Here is an 11,110-nt window from a genome sequence, read left to right on the forward strand (position 1 = left end):
GTATTTGCTTTCATATTCTATTTGTATATTTTTATTGTTAGCTGCCTTGGACACCTTGTGCTGAAAGATAGGCTATATCTTGGAGGCTTTTAAGCAGAGGCTGGATGGCCATCTGCCATGGATGCTTTTGTTGAGATTCCTGCATTGCAGGGAGTTGGACAAAGTAGCCCTCCGGGTCCCTTCCAGCTCTACAATTCTATGATTCCATCGTTTGTACTGGCACTGAAACAATGAATCTATGTACTTGCTTATACATACTATCAGACTAAATTGCCCTGGACATAAAACAGCAGTTCAATCTAGGTATCTAATTCTGTATTACGTGGACCAAAATCTTTAGTCATAGTAGTGAATGATGTGTGTTTGGGGAGAAAAAGGAAGCGGCAGTAGGGTTGTCCACCTGGCAGAAAACAATGAATGAGTTTCATCTGCAGAAAAGCTGCTTGGATGGACAACAATATCTATGACCCTTGGTAGACCCTTTAATTAGTAGATATCGGTGCAATTATTAGGGTTAGGGTTATTTTTATGAAGATGGGTATTTTTAAGAAAGGTGGCTTAGTAGTTTCACTGGCCTAATGTTCCCTAACCTGGTGATATAGCATGCTAGTCCTAATTTCCTAATTTACACCAGGAAAACCAGATCTGAGCACTGATGGCTTGTCCAAGGCAATCTGTAGTGGCCTTCAGATTATGTATTCCCACCTGCCAAGTGGTGCAGATGCCCTTAAAAAGGCAAACTTTAAAAAGGTTTAAAAAACCCATTTATTGTGGGTTGCCTTCTCATAAGGCCTTATTTCAGAGGATTATATTAGAATGCATAGCTTTTTTATTTCTTCTGAGATACTTATTATCAGTCTTAACTGACCTGTGCATTTAAAATGATAGTTAATTCTGCTGCCTTGGTAATTAGTATCTGCATTGTGTTTTTATGACATGTAAGGCATATTGAGTGGGTTAGTCCCCAGAAGGTGGTCTATAATTTTATAGATAATAAGTAAGTAAAATATCAGGACCAAGCCGCACTGTGGCTTATAGGCAGTGTCATATTGGACATACAGCAACTGGTGACAAAGCCTTGATGGGGGGAGCATGGCTCCTGCACCATACCAGTTATTTCCAGTGAGCTAGGCGGTATTTTTAAGCTTCTACTTCTAGTCATAGTGATGCAGCAGCAGCAGCAGCAGATGTACCAAAAATTAGGGGAGTGTCAGTGGCTAGGACAGAAGTCATCAGTTGATGAAAGAATGGACATGGCATAAATAGAAATATGGTAGTTGTATTATTGTGTGGTCTGGCCTTTAGAAATGTGCTGTGCTGTTAGAAGAGGCACTACCTGGCTATCATAGCATCAAGTCTTGAACAAAAATGTTCAGTTATACTCGGAGAGCATGACATCCTCCTCTTCATTTGGTTTTGTGTGTGTGTGTGTGTGTGTGTCCATGATGTATACTAGGGTAGCCACCAGATCCCATGTTCTCAGCTATAATTTTACACTATCCTTTATTGTGCTGGACATCCAACCCTATATTTTTCATTTTCCATTTCCTCTTATTTTTCACACCCACTTTCCTTAAACTCTGAATAGTCCGAGAACAAGCAGGGCTGCCAAACAAAGACTGCCCATGCCAATGTGGGACAGTAGAAAGATGTGTTCCAAATCGTAGGTGCTAGACTGTGGTTCATCTTAGACCTGCCATGTCTTCTGGAAATCCGAAAACAGACTCAAAGAAAAGTAAGATGTCATATACTCAAGTAAGTGTATAGAACTTTTTCTGGGTTTTTGGCTCCTCAGTGGGTTTAGATCACTTGTTTCTAAGTTAACAGTGGCCTGGCAGCCATAAGGTATTGGAAAAATTGCTGAATAATGAATTTTCTTAGGAATAGCTGTAATTGTCATCATTCGGTGAGGTATATGAAAGCAGAAACAATGTGTGGTTAGGTTACCTACCTTTGGTGTGTACATCCAGATGCCAACAATATAATTTTATTTTCATATATTAACATGCATTCCTACTTAGAACTAAGTCCCACTGAGTTCAATGAGGCTTACTTTCTGGTAAGTGTAGGGTTGCAGCCTGAAATATCTACACGGTGTTATTATATGTTTAAATGAAAGGTTCACTATATTATCCACTTTGCATTGTAACAGTTTCCTAGTTATTTATCATTAGATTATTCATGTTTATATTTCAAATATGAAAGAGAAAAAGTTTAACAAGTTAAGCTCTGCTTTTTGGAATTTGCAGTAAAAAAACTAAAAGACTCTTCTTGTGATAGTACACCACCAGCTGTAGTACACTATTATTCACCTATAGAAGAGATGGTTGGTTTATTGTATTGTAGTGATGCATAATTTTACATACAGATATAATGTTTAGCCAGCAGGTCTTTCCATCAGATGCCACTCTGTCGGCTATTTTTAGCAAATGTGTGTGAAAAGCCAGAGTTCTGTACATCACGACCAATATGACCCATTGTAGCTACCTCATTTTCTTTTATAAAATCTCAAGTGCTCCCAGCACCCTTTACTAATCCATGTATTTTCTTTCTTCTTCTTCTTTTGGTCAGATTGAGCACCATTCTCTATTTCTGTTCTTCTGCACTAAAGTGAAGTATGTTTCCACCTTTGCAAAACGGTCCCTTATATGTTCATACTCTTTTGATTCCGGGTTTATTCCATGGCTACCAATCAATCACTTCATTGTCAGTAACATGGACCAAATGCATCAGTTTCCTCTTCAAGGCTTCAATTCTCCACTGTACATAAGTCCAATTAAGTTGAATGGGACTGATACAGGCATAACTGTGTCCAGGTTTGCAACTAAGAGCGTCCATGAAAAGAGCTCACAAATTGTTCCTGTTAAGAAAGGCTCCCATCACCTAGGGCTGCCCTAAAATGTTATGCCATTGACCCATTATGGTTTCATTCAGCTTGAGACCCAAGAAGCAGAACCATGGCTCACTAGAGACAGCATCGTCTAATTGTCTAACTGTGGATACGGCAAAAATGAGTTGCCCAGAGCAGAATTTGACTGACAAATCAGGAAGTTTCATGTAAACATGGGTTTGGTTTTGTGTTTTCCGATTTGAAGCCCCCAGGTGAGGTGGCAGGGCAGGAGGGTGGACCACTTCTGGTAGGTCTGAGAAGATCAACAATTTAACAGAAGCAACAGCTGTCCAACTAGTGGCACCAAGCCTTATGAAGAAGTCTTATGGCACGTAATGACTGAACCCACCTGGTGTAACAATGAAGAGAGCAGGGGGAAATCAACCATTGTTCTGCCCTTTGCCACTATTCATTAAGCCACTCAAAGCAGCCAGAGATGACTATTGTAGACTTTACATTCTACAGTGAATCTGACTGCTGATGCGAGGGATGTTGTGGCTTAGCCTGCATGTATCCATTTCAGGACATAAATGGCTATATAAGATAAGGCATGGAAGCCAAAGGGTACTTATATTAACATTGCGACTTGAGGGGTGTTTGGTAGTTTATAACCTAAAGTGCAGTCCATGCATCATTGCAAAACAAGAGAAATATGTGATCGGCCCTGATAGCAAGACTCCAAAGAGGACTGAAAGCCTTGACTAAAGCTAGGCACGTTACAGCCTTTGACGTCACAGCACGACTGAGGCGCCGGTCTTTTGACTACAATGTTGGGTTCACCACTGTAGGTCTGTATACTGTTGCTCTTCCATCCTACAGTGCCATAAACATGAACTTTAGGTTTAAGACTCCCAGCTCTCTGAGTCTTTTTCAGGCGTAAGCTGAAATATTCAGTCTACCACTATGCGATGGTAGCCTTCCACTCTGCAGCTCCTGTCCCTGAATCCGCAGTTTGTTCTACATGGGATTCTAATGAAGCAGCTCCCAGTGTACACACAACTGTCAGAATCAGGGTCACTGTAAGCAGAGTTAAAAGATGTTGTAGTGTCAACACCACAAGTAGCAGTAAAATTCTCTCTTGCTCGCTATCTCTCTCTTCCTTCCGGACTCCCTGTTCATAGTAGACCTGGAGTTGAACCAAATTCTCCCCGGGGCAAAGGGGTGGTCAAAAACCAGGATCTTCCCCATTCTCCTGGACAGAGTGCCATGTGCCCCTAACCATGCTAACTCACAAGTATGTGCCAGATGAGTTCAGTGGGTCTTGCACCCTAGTTTAAAGTATGCTCAGGACTGCAGTTGTGATAGCTACTAATTTCTAGGGCTGACTTTGCAAAAAACAAAAACACAGGCTTGGTATAGCCACTATCCTGAAAGCACCTTGAAATGAACGATAAATCAGAACTTCTCGGGCAAGACATCTGTTGCTATTCACTTCTTCAAGAGGAACGGCACTGAAGACAGCCCGAGTGAGTGCCAAAGGATCGGTATGTTGTTTCCCATTGGCTTCCTGTGAGCCAACACAGAATTGCCAAAAAGAGTATGGGCAATTTGCAGACACCCCTGAATAAATCTGGCTCTTGCATTCCCACCAAAGTTTGGAATTGGATGTTCTCTTTCGTTTTCTTCTAGACACCGCTATGAGGGAGGGGGAATTATTGTGTATAAAGATTTCCCTCTACAGGTGGTTGGAGACTGTGGCAGTTTCTCACTCTTGCATCAGAGAAGACTCTTGGAGTCCTGGTTTCCTCTCCCTATAGACCCACATCTCATTCTGCCTCTATATAGTCCATCTGAGAGTTTGCTGGCTAATCCCTCTATGCCCCCAAAATATATTTCCTTCCTTACCTTTGCCCTGATTCTGCAGCAACATTGCACAGCTTTTATGTAATCAGTATTTCATTCATTAATAAAGCACTTATCCCCTTTGCCCCAGTATAGCAAACTGAGACTAGCAAGGTCTGCCCCAGATGAGTGGAAACTTCATTCATATATATGTATTTCCTCTGCCCAATTTTGACAGGGCTTTTTAAAAAGATTGGGCAGGGAGATCCATCACCTTTATCCTCCCAAGGTGGCATGCCCCCCCCACCGCTTTTAATTTCTCCCCTTGCAAAAAACACAATTCAACACACTGCAAATACAACCCATGGCAGTCTAGAGAACTTTCCCCTCCTTGTTGCTTTCCTAAAGGGAGGGTTTGCTGGCCAATGCATCGTGCAGCTTTCCAAAAGGCAGTCAGCAACAGCAAATCAGCAAAGTCTGCTCTTTGCAAAAGCATCCGGCAACTGAAATCAGAAAACTTTGCAAAAAGCAAAAGCACAAGTGCACACACCACACACAAACACAACAGAGACACAGAGGGAGCGAGACAGAGTGCAGAGAGACCTACCTTGCCACATCTTCTCCACTTATGTGTGCGAAAGAGGGGGGGTTGGGTGGGTGTCAAAATAAACAAAACAAAAAGCATTTCGGAAAAGCCAAAGAAAAGAACAACCACCAAAACAATGAAATAGAAATCAAATGAAACAACAACACCCCCCACCTAAAAAGAAAAAAAGGGGGGAAGCCCCACACACAACCGATTTCCTCCCCACACGCCTTAGAAGCTGGTTTTCTAGGGAATTTTTTGGCGAGAGGACTGCGAAGGGAAGAAAAGGGTGTGGGGGGAGATTACATAAATAAAAACTCCAGCGTTTGGAGCGGTGTGTGCACCCTAGCAAAAGGCTGTGTAGATTTCGCGAAATGTGTGTCTCTGTACTCTTCCAGGAGAAAGGCAAAAAAAAAAAAACCCCACCAAAAAAAACCAACCCTAAAAAAAATCAGTTCGTGTTCTCTGCCTGACTTGGAGACAGAGAGAAGCAAACCCCCCCTCCCACTCACCCTCCCACCCACGCATCCACCCCCACACCACCAATCCAGGCACCTCCTGAGTAACTGATCAGAGCAGAATAACTCATCACCCACGTTCGCAAGCCTCCCTCCCTTCCTCCGCCCCCCCCCCCCGCGCGACCGTTTGGGGAGTAAATTGCCAATGCACGCACCTTCGCGAGCTCTATTTATAGGCTCCTAATGCTGTGTGTGCATTGCATTCACAAGCCAAATGTGTGTGTGTGTATCAATAACGCTGCTTTGACAGGTAAAAGAGGGATGTTTTTGTTTGTTTTTTTGCACTGCAGTGCGTCTGATCACAGTTTTAAAAGATTTTTTTTAAGGGGGGGTGTAGGTGCGTGCAAAAACCAAGCAAGCATCATTGCTTTTAATTGTTGGGGGGGGGCATATTCATAATGACTATATGGGGGGCATATATACACACTGTTCAACGCCCCACTCGGGGATTATTAGTATTATCATCATTATTATTTGCAAAATTGTGTGTGTATGTGTGTATGTGCAATAGCCTGTGTGTGTGTGTCTTGGAAAAGGCTCCCAGCCCTTGGCTCCCGATAGCACAGTCAGTTCCTCCAGTGTGTGCTATTGACCTGCATTGACGTCATTGCGTCATTAGGTCTCCCTTAGAAACACTGACTTTCAAAAATAGTATCAAATTAATTCAACTGGCAGAGAGAGGCCACTAGCTGGAATGAGCTATAAAACTCCAGAATCTTCAGCTAAGCTTTGCTGCGCTCTCTTCTCCCAACCCCCCCAAAAACAAACCCCCTCCTTAGGAGCAAAAAGGGGGGAATAGAAAAAGGGGGGAGGGAGAGAAAAGAAAGAAAGAAAGAAAGAATGAAAAAAGAAAGAATAAAATCGTATGGAAAATACCATTGATAGAAATAAGGGGGGGGGGTCAAATTAGATTGCAAACCCCAGACCAGCCTCCCTCCCTGCCTCCCTCCCTGCCTCTCTCTCCCCCTTCCTCCTCCCCTTTTTCTGATCTAAAAATAACTCCTTGCTTGAGCTGACTGCGGTATCTTTTGTGTAGCATCTTTCTGTTTTTAGCCTTTACATGAGCCATTGAAGGGTGTCCACAGGAGATCAGAGAGGCAAAATATATTGATCGAGCGAGACCCCTCCCTCAGAGGGGGGGCAAGAATTGGCAATGAATTGCGCTGCATCTTGATTTCTGGTCAGGGGTGTCTAGCTGGGAGGATAGGGCGACCCGGGGCGGAGGGCGGGGGAGGGAAGGGGTATTTTAGGATATCCTTCAGAATAGCTCCTTCCTTTAAGCTCAGCTTGTTTCAGTCTCCCCTCCTCTCCATTCAGTTTCTTTTGTAGAAGCACACACGCACGCACACCACCATTCCTCTCCCAAGCCTCACGTGGACGTGTGGGCAAGCACATGTAACCCCCATTCATACAAACACAATGCAACGGAGCGTAGGTAATGTGCAGAGATGGTACATTCACAAACAGTAACGCAGTCTCTTTCATGCAGGCTGATTTCATTGAAAGGACATCCTAGCCCAGAGGAATTTGAGGAGCCTGGTGGATTTTTAAGTTTGCGAGTTGCTTATTAGATCTTTCATGGGGTTCATCTTAACCTGGAAAAGTGGAGGAGGGGGAAGTGAGTTGCGGGGTGTGTGTTTGTTTCCTCCCCACCCTTTCGTTTTGACAACTGTTGTTTTGCAAAAGCACACACACACACACACACACACACACACACGGAGAGCGCCTTTCCAGGCAATAAGGAAGTCGTTCCAAATGTCAAGTTAGGTGCCATTGAATGGGGGATGGGATGCTTAAGTCACAATGTGTGTTGCCAAGATACTGGTAGCAGGTGCTGTGGATAGTGGGATAAAGGCGAAGCGTGGAATAAAGACACCCATCAGGCTCCCAGAGTTGGGGGGGGGGACTGCTTTCGGAGTGCAGGCAGGCATATATAGTGTCTTGCTAAATTTTGTTCAGATGTGCCATTTTCTCATTTTCTTTTGGAGATCAAGCTCAAGGGGCAACTGGCTCTGCCCACTTGCAATAGAAATTAGCTGTGTCTAGTGCTGATTGGCCAGCATCCATGATGCCACTCTCCTACCCCCACCCTACCCCGCTTCTTTGGACCACTTTCCCCACTTCAATAATATTGATTAAATAAAAATAAAAATAATTTGTTGCCAAATTAACATTTATTTACATAGCTCAATGTATAAGCAACTCTCTAACCATTTTTTAAAAAAGGCACATAGCCTATCTGAAATAGGGAGAGGGCAAATCCGAAGACTACATCCGTGTCTAAGATGGCAGCAGCAACACCAGTTAATGCAAAAGTGGGGGAATGGGGAGTCATGTTCATTTCACTGGAGAAAAAAGAGTGATGTTTTTATATGGCATCATATACATTATCCAGTTGCCGTCCTTACAACGTTCTGTAAAGTATTGTCATTTACCTTTTTGTAAAGTGGGGTGGGGGGAGCTGAGGCTGGCAGAGTGGCTTGCCTAAAGCCAGCAACTGAATTCATGGTAGGGGTGAAATGCTAGATGGGGTTTCCTGATTTTCTACACCAGCTCTCACCAGCCTATGTTGTCTTCACCAGTGGTGAAAGGAAGATTGTCTATAGCAGAGAAATTGCCTTTAACCAGACCCAACGAGCAACATTTTCCTTCTGTTATGGGCTGCCCCACTTCTTTCAAGAAACAGGCTGTAGTGACTGTATTGCATTGAACAATTTCTGCAACCTTTTCCAAGCCCTTCAGATGCTTGGAACTACAACTCTCAAGAGCTGCAGCATGTATGGTGAAGCTGATGGAAAAAGATGGCAAAAGCTGTTGTATCCTGTTGTGTTTCACAGGGGTCCCTAACCTTTATAGGCCTTGCGGCAGCACAGGGTACCCATTTCACAGAAGGAAAGCTGGAAATGCTCAGAACCCTCCAAACAGCCAGGATGCCTACACAAATTCCAGAGCAAATATTCCAAGATGGGGAAAAATAGCAGGCAACTTGCTCCCCAGATAGACATCACAGCACCAAACAAAACCAAAACCCCCAACTTAAATAAAAATGGGGAGGGACAGGGAACCTTGGCAGATGCCCACAGTCACTATGTTGTGGGTCACAGATATATCAGATCAACAACTCCAAACCTCTTGCCTTGCCACAAACTACAGAGAAAATGGCACCCGCCATACCATGCAGTAGCTCTGCCTAAGGATTTGGTAGATCAAAGCGGGAATGACATATCACAAAGCAATATTAGAAAGCGCAGATCACATGGGGAAAGTCCACAATGTGACTAATGTTTCCCCATTTTCTAGTAGCAAATGCTGGACCTTTGAAAATGTATGGTCTAAGGTGGTATTCTCTTTAGGCTAGACTTCTGTCTCTGATTGTAACTGGTTACTCTTGCTCTTGTTATTAGCAAAACATTTCAAAATTTACTGTAATGAGGTGGCATAACAAGTCTATAGTCTCTGGATATACCAGGATGTCCCCGAACACAAACTAAGCATGTACAGTGGTACCTCGGGTTAAGTACTTAATTCGTTCCGGAGGTCCGTACTTAACCTGAAACTGTTCTTAACCTGAAGCACCACTCTAGCTAATGGGGCCTCCTGCTGCCGCCGCGCTGCCGGAGCACAATTTCTGTTCTCATCCTGAAGCAAAGTTCTTAACCCAAGGTACTATTTCTGGGTTAGCAGAGTCTGTAACCTGAAGCGTATGTAACCTGAAGTGTATGTAACCCGAGGTACCACTGTACATAGGAATTTAGGCAGCCGCCTTATAATGAGACAGGCCATTAATCCATCTCTTGCTCAGTATTGTCTACAATGATTGGCCATGGGTCTTGTGGCTAGATTTCAGACAGGTGTCTTTCCCAGTCCTACCTGGAGATGTCAGGGATTCAAATCTAGGACATGAAGAAGAAGAAGAAGAAGAAGAAGAAGAAGAAGAAGAAGAAGAAGAAGAAGAAGAAGAAGATCAAAGAAAAAAATGTGCTTCTTAACAGAATCTGCTAAGTTAACCCTGCAATTGAGGCTGGCATATAGTCTCAGACTCTTTTGATGCCACTTGGTGCAGTTTTACACAGCAAATTCTAATATTAGTGGAAGGAAGCCCCCACAAACACATGGATCACTTTGGACCAACCTTCTCACTGTTCAAGAGCTGGTGGCAATGAGGTGACAATGTTGCTTGTTGAGCATTCATCCTGATGAGTTTGCATGGAGATTATATAATATTAGCTACTTACTGAGCATTCACTTTGATTTGTCTGTGGGGAGATTAGATGACATTGCATCAAGCCGGGGTTATCTCACACTTTCCACACTTTCCCTGTCATTTCCCTTATCACAGAAAAGTCCAGTGTCTTACTTCCTTGTGGGTTCCAAACAGGGGTGCCAACTTAAATAAAATATGGGGGGGAGGTAAGCCCCCAACATAATTGATCAAATGACACAGTGCAGGCACACCATTTGAATGGCAATGCCCATCAACTTGAAGGGGAGGGCTGCCTCCTCAAATATTTTAGGGGGGGAGCAAAGCCCCCATAGCTCCTAGGAGTTGGCTCCTCTGGTTCCAGGTGCCTTCAGAGCTCCAGCATATCTCTTATGTTTCTTTCAGGAAGGCTAAAGAGTAATGCCTACACAAATTCAGAGTGGAGTCCTTAAGACACTTGGCTGGTGCCAAATGTATTGCTTTCTTTCCTTTGGACCACATCAGCAAGGCCAAGAGTGGCGTCTTGTTGTCTGGGCAGCCCAGATCCTCCATACACACTGCCCTCTTCCTCTTTGGTCATGCTTGCTGTCCCCTTTTCTTCAGCTCAAATCTCTTGTCTCTTAATTCACCACAGGTGATGCTTTTCTTACTCCTGTCTCTTGCTGCTACCCTTGTATTTTTTTTCTGTCCACTACCTGGCTCTCTGCTTGTTCCTTGTCCTCCTATGTTACATGCTCACCCACACATCCACATGCCCTTTCTATCCTCCGTTCCATTCCACTCACTGTCACATCTTCACACTCTTCTTCATGCCAGGCTCCTATCCTGCATTCACACACATAATCTGTTTCACTCTCTTCTTCTCTCATGGACTTGCATTTATATTGACTCTCTCTGCCTCTTTCACTCCTGCTCGCTTTTCTGTATGTTCATCCACATGTTCATGTTCATCAACTTCTGTCTCTCCTTCTCTTTCTGGGACACACATGAAGTGTCTCTCTCGACCCACCTATATTCTTTGTTGGGCTGAGCAGCTCTGTAGCATCTCCTCAGCACGTCCTCTTTGTAACATCATTTCTTGTCTGACTGGCTCACCTCTGGTCACACCTTGGTATTTTGGAGAGGATGCTGCC

At 43.8% G+C, this 11,110-nt stretch overlaps 1 protein-coding gene across 1 annotated transcript in view; it reads right to left on the minus strand.

Annotated features, from left to right (window-relative positions):
* The window catches only part of LOC310688985 (uncharacterized protein), a 102,450-nt gene extending 97,070 nt beyond the window's left edge, over nucleotides 1–5,380 (minus strand). The window contains exon 1 of the mRNA XM_083466166.1: nucleotides 5,280–5,380. Within this exon, the coding sequence (XP_083322292.1) occupies nucleotides 5,280–5,289 (10 nt within the window). The 5' untranslated portion in view covers nucleotides 5,290–5,380. The remainder of the gene's footprint in view (nucleotides 1–5,279) is intronic.
* Nucleotides 5,381–11,110: the final 5,730 nt, after the last annotated feature.

The sequence above is a fragment of the Podarcis liolepis genome, assembly GCF_965112155.1.
Source record: "Podarcis liolepis genome assembly, chromosome: 1".
In the NCBI taxonomy this organism is placed as follows: domain Eukaryota; kingdom Metazoa; phylum Chordata; class Lepidosauria; order Squamata; family Lacertidae; genus Podarcis; species Podarcis liolepis.